At 33.7% G+C, this 27,131-nt stretch overlaps 1 protein-coding gene across 1 annotated transcript; it reads right to left on the bottom strand.

Moving 5' to 3' along the window:
- Positions 1-413: 413 nt before the first annotated feature.
- Positions 414-26,429, bottom strand: LOC134839569 (cytochrome P450 2D6-like). The gene is made up of 2 exons (XM_063855162.1): positions 26,382-26,429; positions 414-1,295 (listed from the first exon to the last, which is right to left on the bottom strand). Exon 2 carries the CDS (start codon positions 1,278-1,280, stop codon positions 579-581), a length of 702 nt encoding a protein of 233 aa, XP_063711232.1. The 5' UTR covers positions 1,281-1,295; positions 26,382-26,429; the 3' UTR covers positions 414-578.
- Positions 26,430-27,131: the final 702 nt, after the last annotated feature.

The raw sequence follows: 27,131 nt of genomic DNA, 5'->3' as shown, positions 1-27,131 counted from the left end.
GAATGATGATAAGCTAGACTGACGAATGAACCGAATTTCGTCCAAATGTCTAACTGCTGATTTCGTACCGATAAAGCTTTCATTATTTTTGGATATTTTGCGCAATCACCCTTTAAATTTAGGGATGGAGATTCTGTTGTAGTTACCAAAAATGTGGAGGGGAGAATCGATAAGCTTTTGATTTAAATCATGGGACAAAAGCTCCTGGTATATTTAAACAGGACCACATGTCAATTTTTTGTAGGAAGAAATCTACAGCATATTATACATACGTTAAAAAAGCATGTTAGTCATATTAACCTCAGCCTATCTTTCAATCATATTATTCTATTGATCAATTTGACTTTAAAAGGTTTCGGCGCTATCCCAACAAACCCAAGAATTGGAACCAGCGAGGGTTTTCCATCCCCGACAGCCTCAACTTTGAACTTCCGAACGATAGACGCAAAGGAAACTAAAACTTCCATTCGAGCCATATTTTCTGCGATGCATGAACGAGGGCCTGAACCAAATGGAATCAAGCATGGATGCTTCTGGTACTCCCCTTTCTCGTTCAAAAAATTTTCTAGACTAAAGTTTTATACATCCTTCCAATATTTCTTGTCTTTGTAGATACAAACTATGTTTCCAAAGAGTCTAATACCTTTCGGTATCCGGAACCCATGCAAATTGTCGACATCTTCCGAGGCCGTGTGATCCAGAGTCGAATATACGACTGGGTACATGCGCATGGTTTCAGAAATTGTTGCCAACGTATAATGGCAATCGCCTTGAGTACAGAACGAGACTAGGGGATGATTTATGTCGGTTTTTGATGACAGCTCCTGGAATATCTTTTCTTGGACTTCTGGATAATGAATCATAACTAGTAAAAGCCAACACAAATTGTTAGTTACAGTTTCTTGACCAGTTAAAACAAGGTCGGCCATGATCGCTACTGCTGAAGTTTCAGTGATGATCGAGTCATTATCGATCAAAACTTTATTCCATAAATAGTCAGAAACACACTCCGGTTCTCGGTTCCGAGCGGCTTCGAGTGAGGGCGGCTTTCGGCGAAAGAACTCGGCTCGCAACTTTTCGATGAAGTTTTTCCGCTTGCTTATTACTTCCTTAGGCACAGACATACGCTTGGCTATGCATAAAGGTAACCAGTAGTGAAGTGCTCGTGGATTTTGAAAGTCAAAAACTCGCTGTAAGTAGTAGTAAAATTCAAGGTACAAGGGGTCATCATAATCGAACGTTTTGCCAAACAGAAGGTTGAAAACGATATTGCTGGACATGTATCCAACTTACTTCTGAAACAAAATACCTATAAACATAATGGTTAGCTGGTTTTTTCCGCCTTAGTGTGAAATTTTTTCGACAATTAGGTAAGATTAATAGGTTTCGAAGTTTGTTGGTGTACTATCTTTTCTATTTCGAATACTAATAGCTGAAACGTACAGATCTCTAATAAGTGAGCTTCTGCTTAAAGATTTTTGCGGGGAGGATTTTAAAGGTTCATACTATTGAAGTTTTTGTCCGGTTTTTATAAGTCGACCAAACTGATTTTCTACCTTCACTCAAAGCAAATAGCTTTATTTGACCAAAAGTTTCTTAGAAAATTTTGGCCTATTTTAGCGCATTTTCTTGGCGCGTTCCCCTGTCAAAGTAATAGTTTTTGCTGCTAATTGCCCGTTTCGAAAATTTTAGAGTTATCCACTAAAAATTTCAGCCCTCTCCTTCTATTTATATCCATTTATGCTCCAAGCCAAAAAACAGTTTTATGTAAAACATATAACTCACCCTGATATCAACCTCATTTTTGTCCAGCTTTTCAAAATGCGACATAAACTTTTCCACTTTTGATTCAATCATGTGACTGAGAGAACTGCGCCCAATGCCCATACTTCGGAAAATTTGGTTCATCACTTTTCTCTTGGCCTTCCACCTCTCACCAGTGTCAAAAGAAAGACCGTTTTGAACTCCGAAAAGCTCGAAGAAGCCGCTAATATTACGATTGTTGAACCGTGGATCATTCAGAGCCTGTGTTTAGGGGCGGATTTAGGACTTTCTCGAGGGGGAAGGGCGGATTTTCAAAAAGTTTACGAAAATTTTGTCGACCATTTTTTAGTTTTGGTTTTCTGAGCTCTTTTCTAAAGTTCTAAAAAGGCCCTGGATTGGCCAAATGTTCTGCGCCGCAGGCAAAATTTTGACAAAGCAGGCCAAAAATTGAGTTTTTATGAATTTTTTGGAAATTTTTGACCAAAAAGCTGCGTTTTTTCGGCGCGCGCTACCTCCTCAAAATTAGTATACATTGGCGCCTAAGCCACTTTTTTTAAAAATTTTGAGGTCCAACAGCCAAAAATGGATATCTCAAAATAGTGCAAAGGAAGGAATCTGTGGGTCGGCTCGGCAGGGGGTCGAATCCCTGAGAGAAAAAAAGCGTCCGTCCCCTCCGCCCATACCCCTAAACCCATGCCTGTGTTACTAAATGGTTGAAATTTAATTGATTATTCGCAGAAGTGGCCTAAAATGTGCAACAGAATAGTTTGCTTTCAGTTTTTAACTCCTTAGTTCCATTGTAAATATAGATAGCGGCCCAATTTTTGGAATTGGCTGAGAGCTACATTAAATGTCATAGTGTTTTTATCCTATCTCTGCAAAGTTCAAAATAAAAGCTCTCTTTGTTATTTTTCAACCTCAAAAATTTTGGACAAAAAGATTTTTTTTTAAGCGATCATCTTTCCTGTACCCTGGTCATACGAACTATTTTCTTCTAATTACCTATCAAAAATTGGTTAATGAAAATTCTGAATATCTGGTTGTTTATAATTAAACTAGCTAGCTGGTTGCTGTGCAAGAAGCACAGAATTTTACGACCATTAAAGTTTATAAATAAAGGGAAAAGTAATTATAAAGAATGAAAAGAAAACTTTTCCAATTCAAAAATAAATTGATAATTTCTATAAGCCAAAAGCAATTAAGTCAGGTAGAAAACTGCAAAAATGTAAATTTGGCGGAAAAAAATACATTATTCTTAAATTGGATGTCAGCGAAGTTGAGATCGGTGCAAGGGCTGGGCAACGCTGAAAATAATTATACTAAAGTCCGCGCTGCCCTGCCCTTGCACTGATCTCAATTTTGTTGGTATTCAAATTAACAATGTAAATTTTTATTTATTTTAGCTGTTAAAATCCGAGACTTTCTGTATACATCTCTACATCTGTATACTTGGCTTGTTTTTGTACTCTGAAGTCTCATTGAGACAGTGATCGGTATTCACAGAAACTTAAAAAAGAACATTGTATTCAGTACCAAGACAAGCATTGTTCGAACAATTTAGCTTGGGTCCAGTTGTTAACATGGTAGCTGGACGCAATTCTCCAAAATCTAGCAAAGGTCAGCAGCTGTTTTGTATTTGGAGATTCTTAATTTCACCATTTATTGTTTTTTCAGAAATATTAAACCCTACTCAACTCAGCCAGAATTGAATAACCAACAAAAAAAGGACGAACACGCTAGTTGCCAAGATGAGCCCCAGTCAAAAGGTGAAAAAATTACTTATGAGGGAGAAGAACGCCAACCTCTGCCGACTTTTCGATTGTTTTTTAACCCCAAAAAAAAAAGAAAAGAGACAAGAATAGAAAGGAATACAAAAGAAGATAAATTTAGCTGAAAAACTCAGGAAAAAAAACGAATTGAGCATGTCGGAAGAAGTCGCATATCTAGACAGAGGTAGAAGAACAATACTGAACTAAAAAAAAATTACGTTAACACAAGGATAAACAATCAGATAGATGCAATCAGTTGGTGAAATAAGAACATCAATGAAAGGAGAAAGTGAACTCAAAATCCAAAAGAAAGGTAGGCAGTTTACTAAGAGAACCAATTATCGATAACAGTTTCCTTTCAGTCAGTAACAAAAGAGCAATTCAAACTTGGAAATCGGTCGGTTGACCTTGCAAATGTTCTAAACGTTTTTTTTCTCGCGTGTTTCGAAACGACAAAAAAATGATCAAACAATAAAAAATTTGAATGACAAAATACGAATCTAACCCCTCAAATTGAATCAAGCCTCAAATAAATTCAAAACTACGGCAAATTCGGTAGCCTTGATAAATTGATAAGCCCTGATTGTTACCAAAAGTTCTCAGATTTTTTCCCATACTGAGTAATTATTTCAGACGTTTTAAAAAAAAAGCGATTCTTCCTTGATTTTTTTTGTTATCAATTTGAGTATTTGTTATTATGATGGAAACCGACAGTGGAACTGAGCTTCAGGTTTCTGCAACCCAAGAGGTATCCGTGAGTAAAAATACGGGAGATAAAAAAGTGAGTAATATGGAAACGGAACTGTTATTATTGCGAGAAAAAGTTGAAAAACAAGAATGTGAAATTACGGGTCTTAAACTTAAGCAGTTAAACATAGATACCAGGCTGCGAGCTCAGGAAAGGTATACTAGCAAGGATAGTGTGCTTGTATGGAATCCGCCGTTCGATGCAAGGGCAGTAGATGACGTTACGGATGCAATAATTGACTTTTTCAGGACAAGTCTGAAAGTTAACATTTCTCGTGGGGGAATTAAAGCTTGTCACATGTATATGGGAAATTACGGAAATATTATGCCCACTATCAATTGCAAGTTTGTATACTTTGACGATAAGCACGCTGTATACAAGGCCAGGAGGAATCTGAAATATCAGAAAAACATTTTAAACAAGCGTAACATATATATTACGGAACTAATTAAGAAAGCGGCCAATGATATGGACTTAATAACTACCACTCGTAACTGCATCGTATCAGTGCTTGTCCATGATGAAAAGCGTCGGGGCGAAACAAAGTTTATGCGAGTTGACGCAGTAGATGAATTGCAAACGATTAATGCTGTTAAGCGAAAAAAACGAATCTACACCGACTCTCTTCATGACAACAACGAATGGGAATCCCCTGCAAACAAAAAACCAACCCATTGATTGGATTTTGAACGGATAATGTGTGCCGCCTGTTAAACTTTGACAGAAAAACACAAAATGAATTGAGTTAAACTGTAAAGCATATGAACTGCTATTCTAGCCTTGAGTGGTTACGTTTGTGACAAAACATGTTGATTTCCGCACTGCTGGTCTCATACCTAATAAAGAAGAACAGTCCAATTAGTCTTCCATTAAAAAACAAAAACCAATAACAAGTTGGTGCGATTTCAGCGCTGCTTTGTGGTTATTTAAACTAAATTATGTTTCATTTTCTTTTAAAACAAAACTAGAATAAAACCAAAAAAAAATTCATCCTGCTCTTTTAGTTCTCAGAGCTTGCGTGATTTCCGCGCTGCTCTTGCGATCTTTAATTGTAGATGCTGAAAATGAGGAAAACAATGAAAACAAAATAGAAAAAGTCAGGAAAAAGGAAAATTATGTAAGCTGAAAAAGGAAAAGAAGGAGGCGAGGGATTGGAGGGGAAATTAAAGAACCCTATACGGGTATAAAATTGAAAGCTAGCAATACTCGTATTTTTGCGAAGAAAAAGTATATTCTAGACAAGGAGTAGAAACTACCTAGAGTTTGTGCGATTTCCGCACTGCCCTGGGTGGCTTCTGATTTCTGACAAATCATTGATCTTCAAAAATTGGTTAAATTATCAACTAGTTAAGAAACCACGCGAGAATTATACTGTACACAGAAAATATGGTTAACAGAGACATGGAGGAAACAAATTCTAAAACTTTTTCAGTGTTTTTACAAAACATCAGATCACTGCCCCGAAACTTTGAAGAATTTGAATTAGAAATAGAACAGTTGGCCCAACGTCCAGATATCATTTGTTTAACTGAAACCTGGCTCAAAAATAACTCTGACAATGATATTTTCCAAATTCAAGGATACGAACCTCTCTAACGAGGAGGAGGTATTGGCATATATGTTAACACTGGGTCAGATCATAGGATAATAAAAGAAAAAAAAGATAACAATATCCAAATCTTGTCAGTTGTCATAAAAAATTACAAAAAAAACAGAAAATTGTAGTAACCTGTGTTTACATTCCACCAAATTCTCTAAACAACGCTACCTTCGAAAGCCTGCAAAATTGTTTGGATGGATTAACGCTAGGGCCTGAAACTGATCACATAGTTTGTGGTGATTTTAACGTAAATTTTCTGTTAAACTCGACAAAGCGGGAAAAAATTGAGGATATTATGATAGGAAATGGCATGTTAGAAAACAAAATGAGCTGCCTCCCAACAAGAGTGACAGAACGTAGTAGCACTTTGATTGACTTATTTTTCTGTACATCAAGTTTCTCAACCAAAACTATCAAAAATTCAGTGTCTGATCATTTTGGTCTTCAGTTTTTTTCAAATTTTCTAGAGAAACTAGAACAAGTTGAAAAAAAGGGATATAAGTGAGAAGTTAATTTTTTATTTGCAACTTGAGATTGGCAAATGTATGCAGTTATGGAATCCCGAAGACCCTCAAATGTCTTCTAGGATTTTAGAAAAAATAAATTCGATCCTTATGAAGGCAGTTGATACTTTTTTTCCAAAGCGTTTACTAGTACAAGCAGAAAGATATCCATGGATTGACAATCAAGTAAAAAATGCAGCAGCAAAAAAGCGACGGTTACAACAGGAGTTTTTGAATATTAAAACAACGGATGCACGGAATAAAAATAGTTCCCAAAATTAAATTGTCAAAAACCTAATCATCCGTAAAAAACGAAAAAACTATCAAAATAAACTAATGCTTGTGTCTAATTGTAAAACGAAAACTTTTTCGAAACTTTTAAGGAAATGAGTGGTAAAGGGAAAAAATCTAAATCTTTAAATCTATCTAACGGGGACGCTGAGCATTTTAACGAATACTTCGCAAATATTGGCGCCAGACTCACACAGAGCAAACCAAACTGCATGGAAAATAATGTTATACGTCAGCAGCAATCGTTGTTTTTGAAAAAAATTGATTTAATTGAAGTCATTGAAGTCATCGAAAGTTTAAAAAATAAATATAGTACAGATTGCTATGATATCAACACTGTTCTTGTCAAGCATTTGAAAACTATACTAGCAGGCCCTTTGACTGAAATTTTTAATGACTGCCTAACCTCAGGAATCTACCCAAATTGTTTACAAATTGCAAAAATTGTTCCAATTTTCAAGGAGGGAGACATCGATGACCCCTCAGACTATAGACCAATTTCGCTTCTTCCAGTTCTGGGCAAAATTTTTGAGCGTATAATTTTTAAACGAGCCCAATCATATGTAGACAAGTTTAATATCATCCGAAACACTCAGTTTGGCTTCAGATCAGATAGAAGCACTGTTGAAGCCATCCTTACATTGTTGGAAGAAGTTTCAACATCGCTATCGAACAAAAACTAACTGTTCAGAATACGTTTTTAGACCTAACAAAGGCTTTTGACACAGTTGATCACTCTTGTCTGTTAATAAAATTGGAACAAATGGGATTCAGAGGGCCTGTCTTAAATCTATTGGAATCTTACCTTGACAATCGCTATCAGTACATTGAAACTAACCCTTTTAAGACCGAACTTAAACTGGTATCCTTTGGTGTACCTCAAGGATCTATCCTTGGCCCACTTTTGTTCATATTATCCATAAACGATCTACAAATAGCCACAAAAAACACAGGGGTACTTTTGTATGCTGATGACACTGTTCTGAAATCCACAAACAACAAAGACTATATTGCTTTTGCACATAGATCAGCTTTGCTTGAAGTAAATGATTGGTTGGACAAGAACAAACTGACACTGAATGTCAAAAAAACCAAGACCATGAGATACTGTCGGAGCACGAAAACTGAAGAACGACCAGTAAATTATTTTTTAAATGACACCCAAATAGAAGATGTTGAATGTTTTAAATACCTTGGAATTCTCCTTGACTGTAAATTGAATTTTCATCAGCATATTGATAAGGTAAAGAAGAAAATTTTGCAATTCTGTGGAGTGTTTTTTCAATTGAGAAAGTTTCTAACTGGACAGCAATTAATATTTGCGTATAAAAGTTACGTGCAACCAATCATCCAATATGGAGTTTTAGTTTATGCAAATACCGACAAAACCAAACTGTTGGAACTGGAAATGAAAATCAGAAGGCTAATCAGAATAATTTTTTATAAACACAGGATGGATTCAATCACTGAAATAATGCATGATAATAAAATATATACCGTAAGAGAATTGTTTGCTTACGAAGTTCTGAAATTAACCGGAAAAATTATTCGAAAAGAGTGCCAAGTTGAAACCTTGAGATATTCTATTACTGAGCAAGAATTGAACGTGATATTTTCAAAGCGAAAAACAAATCAAAAGTTAGCTATAAACAGAAATAAATTCAACAGAGGGTCAATTACACCTAAAATTAGAAAAATGTTCAACTTCGTAATATATTTTTTCCCACCTGGGTCAATTTCTTGAAAGGGGCTTCTCGGTTTCAATTAAATAGTTTTAATCATAAATTTTTGGATAATTACATTCTAGGGAATACGATTTTACTTTGCGACTTTTTTGATCAATAAGTAGAACTTGTTTCTGTTGGTTTCTAAGTTATGGGTAGAAAAGACTACCTGAGAAAACTAAATTAATTTTTTTTTATAGAGAATGGTTTTAAGGTGGGTGCGAATAAAGAGGTTTTACGTTTAAAAAATGGTTACCGGTAGAAAATCCTTTGCATTGGATTAAAGAATTTAAGTACTTTTTTTTGTTCTCCGCTTAATGAGACACCTGAAAATGGGCCTTGTTGGCTTAATGGTGTTCTCCCGAACGATTCTAATTTGTATTTATAAATTTTTATAATTAACTTTGTAACTAGATATTGTTTGAAAACAATTTATTATGATTATTATTATTAAATTAAAGCAAACGTGTCAGATCTAATGTTATCATAGATAATAGTCAATCTTTTCTTAGTAGTGAATGGATATTAGTATAGACAGACAAGTTAAAAATGACAATGAAAAAGAATAAAGGAGTTGAAAATATTTGAACAACTGTTTTAAATACTAAAATGGGAATGGGGTATTTATGTTCAATTGTAAAAAAAAATTAGGTGAAAGAAAACAAAAAAACCTTAGCTCTGTCAGTTTTGTAGCGTCAAATTACAAAAATTTACCTTGAATGGAAAACAATTATGAATAGAAAATAAGAAAAAGGAATCAACTCAAGCGGACTGAAATCAACTGTTTTTCGAGTATACCACTACTTTAAAGCTTGGAAAAATAATTTAAGCTTAAAGTTGATGTAGCATATGACATGCAAAATTATAACTCACTCCCCTTTTTTAGATAGTTAGTTGTTCGATACACGTAGGTATCAGTTTACAGTTTATGTGTTTCTATAATCAAAAGTTTTAAAGTTAATATTTAATTAACAAGTTGATACTTAAAATTCAAAAAATCTTCGGTTTTTTTGAATGATTGGAATTGTCTTTAACTTTTGTTTCATTTTCTCACAAAGTCTCTATTTTTTTTAAGCGAAATTTTTTTTTGTCTTTTGAGGTTTTTCTTGATACTCCCTTCCCAAATTGTATTCTTCATGATTGTTATGCTTCTTCTACGGTATGTTTCAAATTTTGTTAATCCAAAATTTTCAAACTTTTCTCCTTTAACTTATTATAAGTTAATTTTTTCATTTCTACTGCATTGGAGATCCATTTTACAAAACTTAAGCACATTTTTTTTCTTAATTTCTTGTTAAAGGTCAAAACTATTTCATCCAAAAATTGTTCCAGTGTTTATTGAAAGCTTGGTTTCAAGACTGTTCTTTCTTATTTTGTCCCAACGACAAATTGGTATCAACAGATATATATTTGGGGGTTTGAGCCGACTGGAGACTGTTTTAGTTTCAAAAAATTTTTCCTTCATCAGCATTCTTCTAATTTTCTTGTTCATTGGTAATTCTTTTCTTTTGAGTTCTCTTGACCTGGTTTTTGAATTCAAATCCTGATGAGTGCTATAATTCACTTCAAAACTGAAAAAAGTTCATTTCAAACAATTTTTTTATGGGAGCTGTTGTTCTTAAAAGCCAAATAAGAGCGAAGCAATAATTAGTTTTCGTGGTATGTAAACCTTTATTTTGAATATTTATTTGCGTAAATAGTTTATTTTGAATTAACTTTTTAGTGTTAATAATCTAGCATATTGTATGTGACTTTGATTCCTACTTTGAGTTGCAAATTTAGTGTGCAAACAGTAATTTTCGAGTGTGTTGATTTTAGTTTTTAGACTGGTCTTGCTCTCAATTTTTTTTAGTCGTTGCGAGAATAATCAAAAAAACATTTTGTTAAAAATTGCTGATAAAAACTCGACATGGACTCTCTTTTGTTACGAAATGACCCTAAAAGTTGATAAACGTCTTTTGAACGGAGTAATAACTATTTAAAGATTTTGAAAAGTTGATTTGTTTTGCTGCTCAAACCACGCGGCTAATACATAAGTTTTCTCACTCATAGACAAAGTTTGACTTTAATTAACAAAAGCTGGCTAAAAATTTTACATTTGAGACACAAATACTGCATTTTTAGCTGAAAAACCTGTAGTTATTTAAAACTGAAGGAAAATTCAAGAAACTGAAACCACAAACCTAAAACACTCAGCAACTCCGAAACCATTTTAATTCAGTCTTGTTGTGACTACTGGACAATTGTATTCCAGGCTCGAAATTTTTATTTTTGGTTCAAAACTTGTTTTAGAAATGTTAACTTTTCAGGCTGAAAACTCTTAAACTTGAATTATGATACCACACCTTAGAGTTAGGGTCTTTACAATTTCAACCCAAAAATTAAATTTTTGGGCTGAAATTGTAATATGTATCCATAGAAGTGTTAAAATTGCTTTAAAAGTTTTCAAAAATATCTAAAACAAAAACATTTTTCAACTGAGCATACTAACTAAGGAGCTCGAACTAGTATTATATTTGGTTGCAGATATACAAAAAAAAATTTTTGGCTTAGAAGTTTTATTTATCGTTATTCTACAAAATCATGACTTGAAACCATTAACTTTGGTACCGAAAACAAGTTTCAAGCCCTGAAACGTAATTTTTAGACTGGGAAAACAAATTTAAAAACTGGTGATGGGGGTTTTCAGGGGTATTCAGAGTGATGGGTGTTTTCACTCATCTTTTGTGCTCTCGAACCAAAAAATTAAGGAAAATTTCCAATTAGTACCAGCTTGTAGATGTGTTAACTTAATTTTTTTCTGTTAAGTATACTTCTTGATTTTTACCAGAAACAGCAAACATATTATCAATTTTAACCAGAATTTAGACCTTTTTTAACCAAAAATGTTGACTCTATAGCTCAAACACAGTTCCAAACCTAACGTTTTTTGGCTCAAAATTCATTTGTCTTTAGTCTAAACTGTCATGTGACTCCTAATTTTTTTTGGGCTGAAATTGTAAAATGTATCCATAGAAGTGTTTAAATTGCTTTAAAAGTTTTCAAAAATATCTAAAACAAAAACATTTTTAAAATGAGCATACTAACTAAGGAGCTCGAACTAGTAACATATTTGGTTGCAGATATACAAAAATAATTTGTGGCTTAGAAGTTTTATTTATCGTTATTCTACAAAATCATGACTTGAAACCATTAACTTTGGTACCGAAAACAAGTTTAAGACCTGAAACGTAATTTTTAGATTGAGAAAACAAATTTAAAAACTGGTGATGGGGGTTTTCAGAGTGTTAGTTTTCTTTACAAATTTTCAAAAAACAAAGCTAAATGTTGAGCGCAAAAACTCATCTTTTGTGTTCTCAAACCAGAAAATTAAGGAAAATTTCCAAATAGAACCAGCTTGTAGATGTTTCGTCTTAAATTTTTTCTGTTAAGTATACTTCTGGATTTTTGCCAGGAACGGCAAACAGGTTATCAATTTTAACCAGAAATTAGACCTTTTTTAACTCATAATAACGTTTTTTGGCTCAAAATTCAATTGTCTTTAGTCTAAACTGTCATGTGACTCCTAATTTGTTCTCTAGTTTGAAACACCGATATTGTATTATTATGAGCAAAATTTTGCTCTGAACCTTTGTTTTGAAGCTGAAGTTTTAATATTTTGTGGTCTTCCGTATACAACATATTACTTTCGAGTCTCAATCTTTACACCTCAAATATGATAACCGAGTCTAAACATTGACCCCACTTTTGAAAGTTATAGGTTAAAAATCTCGCAATTAAATTCAAACGGGGTTGTTTATATGTTTAACCCACAAACGAATTTTTCTGAGAATAAATGTTTCTTAAGTTTTTTTCAATTTATTAATCTTAATGAAAGATTTTTTAATGTGTATAATGGGTTAACTAATTTATTAGTTAATTAAGGGTACCCTTAGATGGGATTATTGAACCTTTAAGCCACTGTCAGGACAATGGCCGCCTAATTTAACGCGAGTTAGGATCGTGGGCGACTTATGAGCGTAAAGAAAATTAATCATTAAAGCCCAGCTAAAAAACCTGGCCGAAGAGCGGCAAGTGGATTGCCGACCTAAAGTTAGGTACAATTCTCTGTTTTATTAAGTTGGAAACTTCAACACAAAATAGCAGTTCTATATTTTTGTGTAGAACTGCAGTACTTTTGTGTAGAAAAAAGCAGTTCTATATCATGGTCGACTAATGAGCGTAAAAAAAATTAATAATTAAAACTCAGCCGAAAACTAATTTAAAAATCTGGACGAAGAGCGGCAAGTGGATTGCAGACCTAAAGATAGGTACAATTCTCTGTTTTATTAGGGTGGAAACATCAACACAAAATAGCAGTTCTATATTTTTTGATAGTCTTCAAAAGTGCTTCGTTCTTGATTCAGTTGATTCTAAGGCATTAGGCCTTGTTATCACTAGTCATGGTAAATCAATTTGTAGAGTTGAATTGATATTTATGAAAAAAGATTAAAAACAAATTGTATGGTTGCATGAATACAAATGAGTTAATAAAGATTGAAGAAAGGTCGTAAAACCAAAATAGGGTTGAGATGTTTAGGATAAATTATAAAATACTAAGATGAAAGAAAACAATGAAATCTAGTGGCTTTTGTTACGACATGGAGTGTCCTTTGTTACGAAATGACCCTAAAAGTTGATGAACGTCTTTTGAACGGAGTAATAATTGTTTAAAGATTTTGAAAAATTGATTTGTTTTGCTGGTCAAACCATGCGGCTAAAACATAAAATTTCTCACTCATAGACAAAATTTGACATTAATTAACAAAAGCTGGCTCAAAATTTTACATTTGAGACACGAATCCTGCATTTTTAGCTGAAAAACTTGTAGTTATTTAAAACTGAAGCAAAAATTCAAGAAACTGAAACCACAAACCTAAAACACTCAGCAACTCCGAAATCATTTTAATTCAGTCTTGTTGTGACTACTGGACAAGTGTATTCCAGGCTCGAAACTTTTGTTTTTGGTTCAAAACTTGTTTTAGAAATGTTAACTTTTCAGGCTGAAAACTCTTAAACTTGAATTATGATGCCACACCTTAGAGTTAGGGTCTTTACAATTTCAACCCAAAAATTAAATTTTTGGGCTGAAATTGTAATATGTATCCATAGAAGTGTTAAAATTGCTTTAAAATTTTTCAAAAATATCTAAAACAAAAACATTTTTCAACTGAGCATACTAACTAAGGAGCTCGAACTAGTATTATATTTGGTTGCAGATATACAAAAAAAAAATTTTTGGCTTAGAAGTTTTATTTATCGTTATTCTACAAAATCATGACTTGAAACCATTAACTTTGGTACCAAAACAAGTTTCAAGCCCTGAAACGTAATTTTTAGACTGGGAAAATAAATTTAAAAACTGGTGATGGGGGTTTTCAGGGGTATTCAGAGTGATGGGTGTTTTCACTCATCTTTTGTGCTCTCGTACCAAAAAATTAAGGAAAATTTCCATTTAGTACCAGCTTGTAGATGTGTTAACTTAATGTTTTTCTGTTAAGTATACTTCTTGATTTTTACCAGAAATAGCAAACAAATTATCAATTTTAACCAGAATTTAGACCTTTTTTAACCAAAAATGTTGACTCTATAGGTCAAACACAGTTCCAAACCTAACGTTTTTTGGCTCCAAATTCAATTGTCTTTAGTCTAAACTGTCATGTGACTCCTAATTTGTTCTCTATTTTGAAACACCGATATTGTAATATTATGAGCAAAAATGTGCTCTGAACCTTTATTTTGAAGCTGAAGTTTTAATATTTTGTGGTCTTCCGTATACAACATATTACTTTCTAGTCTCAATCTTTACACCTCAAATATGATAACCGAATCTAAACGTTGACCCCACATTTGAAAATTATAGGTTAAAAATCTCGCAATTAAATTCAAACGGGGTTGTTTATATGTTTAACCCAAAAACAAATTTTTCTGAGAATAAATGTTTCTTAAGTTTTTTTCAATTTATCAATCTTAATGAAAGATTTGTTTATGTGTATAGTGGATTAACTAATTTATGAGTTAATTAGGGGTACTCTTAGATGGGACTATTGAACCTTTAAGCCAGTGTCAGGACAATAGCCGCCTAATTTAACGCGAGTTGGGATCATGGGCGACTGATGAGCGTAAAAAAATTAATCATTAAAACCCAGCTAAAAAATCTGGCCGAAGAGAGGCAAGTGGATTGCCGACCTAAAGATAGGTACAATTCTCTGTTTTTATTAAGGTGGAAACTTCAACACAAAATAGCAGTTCTAAATTTTTTGATAGTCTTCAAAAGTGCTTCGTTCTTGATTCAGTTGATTCTAAGGCATTAGGCCTTGTTATCATAAGTCATGGTCAATCGGTTTGTAGAGTTGAACTGATATTTATGAAAAAAAATTAAAAACAAAATGTATGGTGCATGAATACAAATGAGTTAATAATGATTGAAGAAAGGTCCTAAATACCAAAATAGGGTTGAGATGTTTAGGATAAATTATAAAATACTAAGATGAAAGAAAACAATGAAATCTAGTGGCTTTTGTTATGACATGGAGTGTCCTTTGTTACGAAATGACCCTAAAAGTTGATGAACGTCTTTTGAACGGAGTAAAAATTGTTTAAAGATTTTGAAAAATTGATTTGTTTTGCTGGTCAAACCATGCGGCTAAAACATAAAATTTCTCACTCATAGACAAAATTTGACATTAATTAACAAAAGCTGGCTAAAAATTTTACATTTGAGACACGAATCCTGCATTTTTAGCTGAAAAACCTGTATTTCTTTAAAACTGAAGCAAAAATTCAAGAAACTGAAACCACAAATCTAAAACACTCAGCAACTCCGAAATCATTTTAATTCAGTCTTGTTGTGACTACTGGACAAGTGTATTCCAGGCTCGAAATTTTTATTTTTGGTTCAAAACTTGTTTTAGAAATGTTAACTTTTCAGGCTGAAAACTCTTAAACTTGAATTATGATACCACACCTTAGAGTTAGGGTCTTTACAATTACAACCCAAAAATTAAATTTTTGGGCTGAAATTGTAATATGTATCCATAGAAGTGTTAAAATTGCTTTAAAAGTTTTCAAAAATATCTAAAACAAAAACATTTTTCAACTGAGCATACTAACTAAGGAGCTCGAACTAGTAACATATTTGGTTGCAGATATACAAAAATAATTTTTTGGCTTAGAATTTTTATTCATCGTTATTCTACAAAATCTTGACTTGAAACCATTAACTTTGGTACCGAAAACAAGTTTCAAGCCCTGAAACGTAATTTTTAGATTGGGAAAACAAATTTAAAAACTGGTGATGGGGGTTTTCAGAGTGTTAGTTTTTTTTACAAATTTCCAAAAAACAAAGCTAAATTTTGAGCGCAAAAACTCATCTTTTGTGTTCTCAAACCGATAAATTAAGGAAAATTTCCATTTAGAACCAGCTTGTAGATGTTTTGTCTTAATTTTTTTCCGTTAAGTATACTTCTGGATTTTTAACAGGAACGGCAAACAGATTATCAATTTTAACCAGAAATTAGACCTTTTTCAACCAAAAGTTCTGACTCTATAGCTCAAACACAGTTCCAAACCTAACGTTTTTTGGCTCAAAATTCAATTGTCTATAGTTCAAAGTATCATGTGACTCCTAATTTGTTCTCTATTTTGAAACACCGATATTGTAAAATTATGAGCAAAAATGTGCTCTGAACCTTTATTTTGAAGCTGAAGTTTTAATATTTTGTGGTCTTCCGTATACAACATATTACTTTCTAGTCTCAATCTTTACACCTCAAATATGAAAACCGAATCTAAACATTGACCCCACATTTGAAAACTATAGATTAAAAATCTCGCAATTAAATTCAAACGGTGTTGTTTATGTTTAACCCAAAAACGAATTTTCTGAGAATAAATGTTTCTTAAGTTTTTTTCAATTTATCAATCTTAATGAAAGATTTGTTTATGTGTATAATGGGTTAACTAATTTATTAGTTAATTAGGGGTACTCTTAGATGGGACTATTGAACCTTTAATCCAGTGTCAGGACAATAGCCGCCTAATTTAACGCGAGTTGGGATCATGGGCGACTGATGAGCGTAAAGAAAATTAATCATTACAACCCATAGCTAAAAAATTTGGCCGAAGAGCGGCAAGTGGATTGCCGACCTAAAGATAGGTACAATTCTCTGTTTTATTAGGGTGGAAACTTCAACACAAAATAGCAGTTCTAAGTTTTTTGATAGTCTTCAAAAGTGCTTCGTTCATGATTCAGTTGATTCTAAGGCATTAGGCCTCGTTATCATAAGTCATGGTCAATCGGTTTGTGTTGGATTGATATTTATGAAAAAAAAATTAAAAAAAAAAACAAATTGTATGTTGCATGAAAACAAATGAATTAATAATGATTGAAGAAAGGTCATTAATACCAAAATAGAGTTGAGATATTTAGGATAAATTATAAAATACTAAGATGAAAGAAAACAACGAAATCGTCTCACTGTGAATTCTGGAACGTTAGTTTTTCAAAAAAAAGAAGGTCTTTTAAGAAAACAACTATTATAAACAAAGAACAGAACATTGTTGCAACTCGCCCGACTTAAAATTCATTATTTAAACAATTCTTCGTGGGCAAGCTGTGCGATTGTGGAAAAAGTTTTATGGGCAAATGAACGAAACAAATCTATAAAAGAAGCGTCTTGTAAAAAAATTAGTACTTTTTAACTTATCTGCAATTTTTTATGAATTTACTACATTGAAAAATTAACTTTATTGCTTTTGCGAGATTTAATTTATGAATTTACTGCTTTGAGGATTATTTTTTAATTTACTGCGATTTGGGGGAACATTTTACTGCTTTTCAAATATACTGCGATTTGTTAATACGAGTCTAGAATTTCGAGAAAGTAGTTTTCATTTTTTTTATTTGTTTTTGTTTGTTTTAGATGATTGTGTGATGAGATCTAAAAAAGTAAGTAAACCCTTTAAAAAGAATGATTAGTTGTGTTTTGAAATTATTAGTGTAAGATACATAATTATACTTACTTGATCGTCAGCAAAAAAATCCATTTGGGAAAAAATCGTGAATGACGTTCGATGATGTTAGAACATTAGCAAGCAAGCGGGTGATATATTTCGTTCGCAGTAGAGGCCAAAGCAGTTCAAGTGCTTTGATGATCTTGTGCTCTTCACTACTTGGTAAGAATTCATGCGGTGTGTTTTGGATCAGATTGAAAAGCTTATGATTTTATTTAGTGATGTCAATGTATTCTAGGATTGGGATTTCAGCGGACTGTATATATTCGTGAGATACAATTAGTGGACGGGATTCATTTCGGGTTAGTGGGCAGAATATATACATTTGTCGGATAGGGTCGTAGTTTCTAATGATTCCCTGCATTTAAGTGTTTTTTATACATTATGTGAAGTTTAAGAAGAATGGTGAAGTGTATTCGGAGATTAAATTGAAATCGATGGGTTTTGTGATGGTGTATTAGTTGTGTAATGTTGTTGTATGAATTTATAATAAGTGTTTGTGTGAGTTTGTTTTGTGCGTAACGTTATTTGATGCGAGCAGTGTAAGTCACGTTCTTTTAGTGTTAGGAAAATAAAGGCTAGTGAAAAAAGGTTAAATTTTGTGAAATAGGATTCGTGGGCTTTTGTGTCGCGAAGTGCTGTGGATATAATGTGATCATAATTTTTTCAAGCAGTTTATAGGAAACACATATTGTGATTTGAAGAAAAATTTTTCAGCTAGTTGGGGGTTAGCGTTAGTATCATCATCTAAAAAGTTATCTTCATTGGGTAGTGCAATGGCGTGATCATAATGTTTATTGGAAAATCGGTTAGCTTTTTGTACAGTGAATCTATTTAGTGTTTGGTTTAATCCGATTGTTGTGAATTGTTTTTCATGAAGTGCTGTGGCTAAGTGATATAGTCTAATGTGACATAAATCCTTCTTGTCTGGATTATTACATAGTGGAAGTGATAAAGGATTACTGAAATGATAATGTGAGGTCCATGAAAGTGTGGGATTTAAGGCATTTTCGATAACGTAATTTGGTTGATCGTCGTTAGGATTTGAGTGATAGTAAGTATATTGTGGAAACAGTGGTAAGCACACTTGGAGAAACTCTTTTTTGTTAGTATGAAGTGAATGATTCCAAGTTGTTTGAGCTGGTCGAGAGTTAGAAGGGACTGCGGTATTGGGGAGTTTTCGTTTAAATACTCGGTGGGCTCAGGTTTCTCCAGTAGCGGATGCGGGGTTGGAGGATTCTGAGGATGTCATGATTTGTGAGAGGTGATGAATGGTTAGTGTGTTAGGGGGTTGTAGCTGTTGTTTGAAAGTTATGAAGTTGTCTAGTTAGTTTTCGAGTTCTGTATCAACGGGGCTAAAGTGGTCTGGTGGGCCGCTAGTCATTGGGGAGTAAATTGGGGTGGCATCAGGGTAGGAAGAAGGGGCTGAGGAAGGCTCATCGGGAATTTGTGTATGGAGTGGTTGAAAGAGGGGTTGGCAAAAAGTGGATGGGTTAGGCTCGGAGTCTGCGAATTCATCTGGGGTTTCAATATCAGAGTTGTTAAATTGTGAGATTGTGTGAAAAACTGTGTTTGTCGAAGTGTCATCTGAATCCATGCTTGGTGAATTATTAATATAGAATGATTCATGGTAGGGAGTGAAACCAAAAAATGGTAAGATCTGAGAGTGACGTTGGAGGTTGGATGGGTATGAAAGGGAAAGGGAACCGTTGAGGGATCCAATCTTGCGGCTCATCATGGGCTAAACAGATGATTGTTCTAAGAACGGAAGTTAATGGTATGTGGCTGTTCGATACTTTGTTCAAACGTTTCTTCTACATTTGGTTATTGTGTTATAATTTGAGTAACTGGGCGTTCTGAATAACTATGACTTGTAGAGATGTGCTCTCTTAGGACTATATTCCTGTAATTTCGTGGTACTAAAGATAATGGATGGTTATTATGTAAAGTGTATAATTGTAGTGCAATAGGTGTTGTTCTTGTTTTGTCTTGTGAATTTTCAAATGCATTAGGTGTAGTTGATAGTTTTTTGTTAAATTAATTTATTTGAGCGTCTAAAAATTTTTAGTTAATTGAGGTTGAAGAGTATGCGTGCTACACTTGCTGGTTTGTTTACTTGTGTGTGCATTGCGCATGTATTATAGATTCTTTTCTATAATGAAAAGAGAGAACCAGAAAAGTTAAGCATTGCACATAAAATAGTCAATCTTTCTAAGATATAGTAGGGCCATCCTAGCAAGGCGATTAGTTCACTTTTCAATTTTACAAAACTAAAGATATTGATGGGCGATATATCTTGTGGACGGTATTTTTCATCATTTAAATAAATGTACCCTTTTATATCTTTAAAGTATCCACTGTAGTCTTGTTTATAGATGTCTGAAAATCCTGCGGTTTCTGCAAGTTTCCTTAAGTTCTGATCAATGGATTGTCTTTGTATTGTATCCAATTTTGTGAGGATTTCTTGTGCTGATCTAATATTGTATATCTGATCTAGAGTATATACCTATTGATTGTAAATCTATTTTTGGGTTTCTAGCAATAGCTTTGATACTTTCTGGTGAAAACTTCTTGAATGGTTGCATAAGTGTAGGATATGGTGTGTGAAGATAATATTTATCTTCATCGGGATTTAACTGTACAACCTTGTGGCTATTTTCAGATCCACATGGGACAGCTGTATTCCAAAAATATGTTCTTCTAGAAAGTGTGTCAACAAAATGTACTTTTTTTTGTAGAATATGGGGATTATTTTGCTGCAAAATGTACTTTTTTTGTAGAATATGGGGATTATTTTGCTGTAAACTTGTATCCTGTTTAAGTTGTAGCTAATTTGCTTGAGGTTTTAGAGGGTATTAATTTTGGATGTAATTTTTGTATTTTTTTCCATGTGGGAATTTTTATTATAATTAATTCTGCTCCTGAGTCTATTAAAAAATCTTTTCGAGGTCTGGTGATTGATAATTTTTACTTTTTGGACTTTCTAAGAGAAGTGGGATTGTCCAAAGTTTTTTTTGGTTATTTGTATAGTATTCAATGTATTCTGATATATATTGTTTGTGCTTGAACTTCCGTTCAGTTCTTGTTCAGTATAAACTGTTTTTTCTTGAATATTATAGGGGTTTTGGAAATGATTATTATTGTTTTGACAATAATTTGATTCTAATGGTGTTTCGTATTCGTTTTCAATCTGAAGCATGATTATTGAAAGCATGGTTTCTGTTTTGCTCTCATCGTCAGTGGATTCGTAAATTACATGATTTAGTTGTAGTTCTGTGGTTTCTGTGTTATCAATAGCGGGAGGGTCTAATTGAGTTTTTTCAGTTGATTGTACTTGCTTAATTTGTCTTTGATGTTTACGTGTACTACTTCTATAGTTTTGTTGTGAATTTTGATATTGTGTGTTATTTCTGTTTAAAATCCATTCGGTATGTGTGCCGGAGGCTATTTTTAAAATTTGTGGGTGATGAAAATTGTCTTCATCGTGTGTATGTAATGGTAGATTATAACACATTAATTCTTTTGTAGGTTGGCCATAACCTGGTGTATTGGTTGAGGAGTTTTTTGTGAGTATTATTAGTTTCCGTGGTTTTTGATTAGAAACCATGTCATAAGGTGTTGTATTTTTGAAAGTTTCAAAATGATAATTAGTTTGAAAGAGGGTTTTTGAAATTCAATTTTCTTTATTTTTTTAGATTGCGGAATGAAGGTTTTTGTAATCTTTTTGTGGTTGATTTCGAAGTCGCGTTGATTGTCGTTGTTGAGATTTTTTTATCTCATGTGGTAAAATTTTTTTAATTTTAGGGTTTTTTTTGTTTAAAAGAGTAATGACTTCATGGAGAAAGGAGAAGTGTGGCTGTATGTGTTTGACGGGAAAAAATTGTTATGTTTGTAACTCTAGATGAGTCTCGTTGATTGTGGTAGTCTTGGGTGATTGTGTCAAGACTTCTGATCGATGCAATGATGTATCGTTTTCGTTAAGTTTAGAGCGAGACTACGTGCAGGGTGAAGTTCGACATTTCCGTGTAAAGTGCCAAGTGACTAGGATTTGTAAGTCTAGTCAACATCAAGATGGCCATTGGTCTGGTTCAATGGTTTTCCTTTGCTGCGATGCTGAGTCGCTACTTTAAATCCTTTGAGGGTAGTGAGTTTAGGCAGCAAATCGAATAGATTTGCCATTCCGGAGTTGGAATGAATGTGATTGGGTTGTCGTCTCCTTTGCTGCTCGTCTTTTGGGCTTTAAAAAACCTATACATACTGCGTTTATCGTTTTTATATATAATTTTCTTTGATAATTTAGTTTTAATTATGATTTGTTATTAATGATTTTTTTCTGAGCTATGTACTTGGTTCTGTATTCATAGGGTATTTTCAGATAAAGTACTCCGTCTGTTCGTCACGCTATATTATTTTTGCCGGATAGTTTTGTGCAACTTCTTAGTCTAATACCAATCTTAATCTTACTCTTTTATCTCCTAGTCTCAATAGATCTAGTGTATACTGGTTTATGCTAGTTAGTTTCCAGAAAAAGAACAACTGTATTCTAAGTATAATTCAAATTGCTCTATTGCTGAAACTACAAGTAGTTTCAGCACTTACAATTAAGTGTAAATATTAGAGATGGAATACGATTGGTCAGCCAGGAATATTTTATAGAAATAGAGAATTAAATTTATAATCAATTAGAACTTTTAGTTTACAACTGGTTCTAATGGGATAGTCACAACGGGCGCGTCCAGAATTAGCTTAGCGCTAAAACGATGTCATCAGCACTTCAAACACGAGAGCGACCCTGAGCGTTTGACAAGTAACAGGTTTTTGTAATCTTTTTGTGGTTGATTTCGAAGTCGCGTTGATTGTCGTTGTTGAGATTTTTTTATCTCATGTGGTAAAATTTTTTTAATTTTAGGGTTTTTTTTGTTTAAAAGAGTAATGACTTCATGGAGAAAGGAGAAGTGTGGCTGTATGTGTTTGACGGGAAAAGATTGTTATGTTTGTAACTCTAGATGAGTCTCGTTGATTGTGGTAGTCTTGGGTGATTGTGTCAAGACTTCTGATCGATGCAATGATGTATCGTTTTCGTTAAGTTTAGAGCGAGACTACGTGCAGGGTGAAGTTCGACATTTCCGTGTAAAGTGCCAAGTGACTAGGATTTGTAAGTCTAGTCAACATCAAGATGGCCATTGGTCTGGTTCAATGGTTTTCCTTTGCTGCGATGCTGAGTCGCTACTTTAAATCCTTTGAGGGTAGTGAGTTTAGGCAGCAAATCGAATAGATTTGCCATTCCGGAGTTGGAATGAATGTGATTGGGTTGTCGTCTCCTTTGCTGCTCGTCTTTTGGGCTTTAAAAAACCTATACATACTGCGTTTATCGTTTTTATATATAATTTTCTTTGTTAATTTAGTTTTAATTATGATTTGTTATTAATGATTTTTTTCTGAGCTATGTACTTGGTTCTGTATTCATAGGGTATTTTCAGATAAACTACTCCGTCTGTTCGTCACGCTATATTATTTTTGGCAGGATAGTTTCGTGCAACTTCTTAGTCTAATACCAATCTTAATCTTACTCTTATATCTCCTAGTCTCAATAGATCTAGTGTATACTGGTTTATGCTAGTTAGTTTCCAGAAAGAGAACAACTGTATTCTAAGTTTAATTCAAATTGCTCTAGTGCTGAAACTACAAGTAGTTTCAGCACTTACAATTAAGAGTAAATGTTAGAGATGGAATGCGATTGGTCAGCCAGGAATATTTTATAGAAATAGAGAATTAAATTTATAATCAATTAGAACTTTTAGTTTACAACTGGTTCTAATGGGATAGTCACAACGGGCGCGTCCAGAATTAGCTTAGCGCTAAAACGATGTCATCAGCACTTCAAACACGAGAGCGACCCTGAGCGTTTGACAAGTATTGGAAACAGCATACTTTGTTTGCACAAACGAAAACCAAGTGAATCAAAAAATGAAATTATAGGCGCTGAATGTTACACTATTATCTGAAAGGGAAACTACAATCCACTTAGGGAAAAGTAGGATTGAATGCGCAGGCTCAAGATGAAAATGTCAAAAATTGTTTGTGCATCGGAGACAATCGGTCGGTTATGATCGTTATTTTTATGTCTAAATGAATATAAGGCCGCTTCCTCCTCCCCCCCCCCCCCCTATTAAAAAATCTTTTCGAGGTCTGGTGATTGATAATTTTTACTTTTTGGACTTTCTAAGAGAAGTGGGATTGTCCAAAGTTTTTTTTGGTTATTTGTATAGTATTCAATGTATTCTGATATATATTGTTTGTGCTTGAACTTCCGTTCAGTTCTTGTTCAGTATAAACTGTTTTTTCTTGAATATTATAGGGGTTTTGGAAATGATTATTATTGTTTTGATAATAATTTGATTCTAATGGTGTTTCGTATTCGTTTTTAATCTGAAGCATGATTATTGAAAGCATACTTTCTGTTTTGCTCTCATCGTCAGTGGATTCGTAAATTACATGATTTAGTTGTAGTTCTGTGGTTTCTGTGTTATAAATAGCGGGAGGGTCTAATTGAGTTTCTTCAGTTGATTGTACTTGCTTAAATTGTCTTTGATGTTTACGTGTACTACTTCTATAGTTTTGTTGTGAATTTTGATATTGTGTGTTATTTCTGTTTAAAATCCTTTCGGTATGTGTGCCGGAGGCTATTTTTAAAATTTGTGGGTGATGAAAATTGTCTTCATCGTGTGTATGTAATGGTAGAATATAACACATTAATTCTTTTGTAGTTTGGCCATAACCTGGTGTATTGGTTGAGGAGTTTTTTGTGAGTATTATTAGTTTCCGTGGTTTTTGATTAGAAACCATGTCATAAGGTGTTGTATTTCTGAAAGTTTCAAAATGATAATTAGTTTGAAAGAGGGTTTTGAAATTCAACTTTCTTTAATTTTTTAGATTGCGGAATGAAGGTTTTTGTAATCTTTTTTTGGTTGATTTCGACGTCGCGTTGATTGTCGTTGTTGAGATTTTTTAAATCTCATGTGGTAAATTTTTTTAATTTTAGGGTTTTTTTTGTTTAAAAGAGTAATTATTTCATGGAGAAAGGAGAAGTGTGGCTGTTTGTGTTTGACGGGAAAAGATTGTTATGTTTGTATCTCTAGATGGGTCTCGTTGATTGTGGTAGTCTTGGGTGATTGTGTCAAGACTTCTGATCGATGCAATGACGTATCGTTTTCGTTAAGTTTAGAGCGAGACTACGTGCAGGGTGAAGTTCGACATTCCCGTGTAAAGTGCCAAGTGACTAGGATTTTTACGTGTAGTCAACATCAAGATGGCCATTGGTCTGGTTCAATGGTTCCCCTTTGCTGCGATGCTGAGTCGCTACTTTAAATCCTTTGAGGGTAGTAAGTTTAGGCAGCAAATCGAATAGATTTGCCATTCCGGAGTTGGAATGAATGTGATTGGGTTGTCGTCTCCTTTGCTGCTCGTCTTTTGGGCTTTAAAAAATCTATACAAACTGCGTTTATTGTTTGTATATATAACTTTCTTTGTTAATTTAGTTTTAATTATGATATGTTATTAATGATTTTTTCTGAGTTATGTACTTGGTTCTGTATTCATAGGGTATTTTCAGATAAAGTACTCCGTCTGTTCGTCACGCTATATTATTTTTGCCGGATAGTTTTGTGCAACTTCTTAGTCTAATACCAATCTTAATCTTACTCTTTTATCTCCTAGTCTCAATAGATCTAGTGTATACTGGTTTATGCTAGTTAGTTTCCAGAAAAAGAACAACTGTATTCTAAGTATAATTCAAATTGCTCTATTGCTGAAACTACAAGTAGTTTCAGCACTTACAATTAAGTGTAAATATTAGAGATGGAATACGATTGGTCAGCCAGGAATATTTTATAGAAATAGAGAATTAAATTTATAATCAATTAGAACTTTTAGTTTACAACTGGTTCTAATGGGATAGTCACAACGGGCGCGTCCAGAATTAGCTTAGCGCTAAAACGATGTCATCAGCACTTCAAACACGAGAGCGACCCTGAGCGTTTGACGAGTATTGGAAAGAGCATACTTTGTTTGCACAAACGAAAACCAAGTGAAATCAAAAATTGAAATTATAGGCGCTGAATGTTCCACTATAATCTGAAAGGGAAACTACAATCCACTTAGGGAAAAGTAGGATTGAATAAAAATGGCAAAAATTGTTTGTGCATCGGAGACAATCGGTCGGTTACCATCGTTATTTTTATGTCTAAATGAATATAAGTCCGCTTCCTCCTCTCCCCCCCTCTCAAGGATTCGATCCCCTGCCGACCCAAAAGGTCCCCCCCTCAATAATATTTTGGGATATTAATTTTTGGCTGACGGACTCCAAAACTTTTCTAAGAGCGCCTCTGGCGCCAATTTGTACTCTAATTTTAATGGAAGAGCGCGCTCCGAAAAAATGCAATTTTTTGTTCAAAGTTTTCTAAAAAGTGCCTAAAAAAGCCATTTATGGCCTGTTTTTCAAAATTTTGCACAAGGTGATGGAAAATTTGGCCAAAACAGGGTCTTTTTAGTACTTTGGGAAAGCTCGGAAACCCATTTTAGCCGATCAATAAAAAAAAGTCGACTAAATTTTTGAAATTTTTTTGAAAATCCGCCCTCCCCCCTCGAGAAAACTCTAGATCCGCCCCTGGTTGTCAATCAATTATTTAAAGTTTCAGACAAATTTCCGAGGCAAATTTTTCAGAGGCATATTCACTTAAAATGACATTGAGCTATATTGTTCTTTGGTAAGCATTCCTTTAAAACATTGATTTTATGCCTTCAAATTTAGCGCTTTCGAATCGATTATATTTTAAAAATGAGTCATGTCTTAAGACTAGAAATTTAGATTTGAATATTAAAAACTCTTCCCTTCGATCTATGTTTTTTAAATAAAAATCTGAATTCAACCTGTTTGACGATGTCGAAATCATTGATCCACACATCCCAAGTGCTGCTTCCAGCGATCGCCAGAGATACCATAGAGCCATATTTTTTGTGGAGTTTTTCCAGTTTACAAGCCAAATTTTCATCCATGGACACGCTGAGGAGGTTGTTGAAAAAAGGCAGTCTCACTGGTCCGGGAGGAAAATTGCGGGGTCTGACTTTAGACCAAGCCCACATTAGCAACGTTAGCAGACCTACAAATCCAGCAACGCAGATCCCAATCATTTTCGAACGAATATTTCAAGTTCAATAACTTTTATAATGTTCAGTGTTCAAATAACGGCTGTAATGTCAGAGAGATGATTACTTCTTCTTTAATAGTCACGTGAAATGAAATATCTTATTTGTTCAGAAAATTGCTATCTCCTCTATCTGCAAACACTACGATAATAAAATGGAAGATCAACGCTCAAATACCAATGAAATGCATTAAGAATTATATACACAAACGTATAATTTTTCTTTGATAAAAGAATATATATGTATATACTTCGATAAAAACTTTTGGGCATTTAAATACGAATATTGTATTGTAGTATTGTATCGTGTCCCGGATCCTAAGGGGTGTCCTTCCTCAGGGGGGGAAGGGCCTCACGTAAAGCAAAATCGTAGGAAAGGGTCCTTAATTTCTTGGAGGACCCTCATCCTAGGATTTTGTAAACGAAAATATTTTCCACCCAAAAACAGAAGACCCCCTACTTATGATCTTGCTCA

Source organism: Symsagittifera roscoffensis, chromosome 2, assembly GCF_963678635.1.
Source record: "Symsagittifera roscoffensis chromosome 2, txSymRosc1.1, whole genome shotgun sequence".
NCBI classification, from domain to species: domain Eukaryota; kingdom Metazoa; phylum Xenacoelomorpha; order Acoela; family Convolutidae; genus Symsagittifera; species Symsagittifera roscoffensis.
The sequence above is the reverse complement of the archived record's forward strand: the minus strand, read 5'-3'. Positions and strand labels throughout refer to the sequence as shown.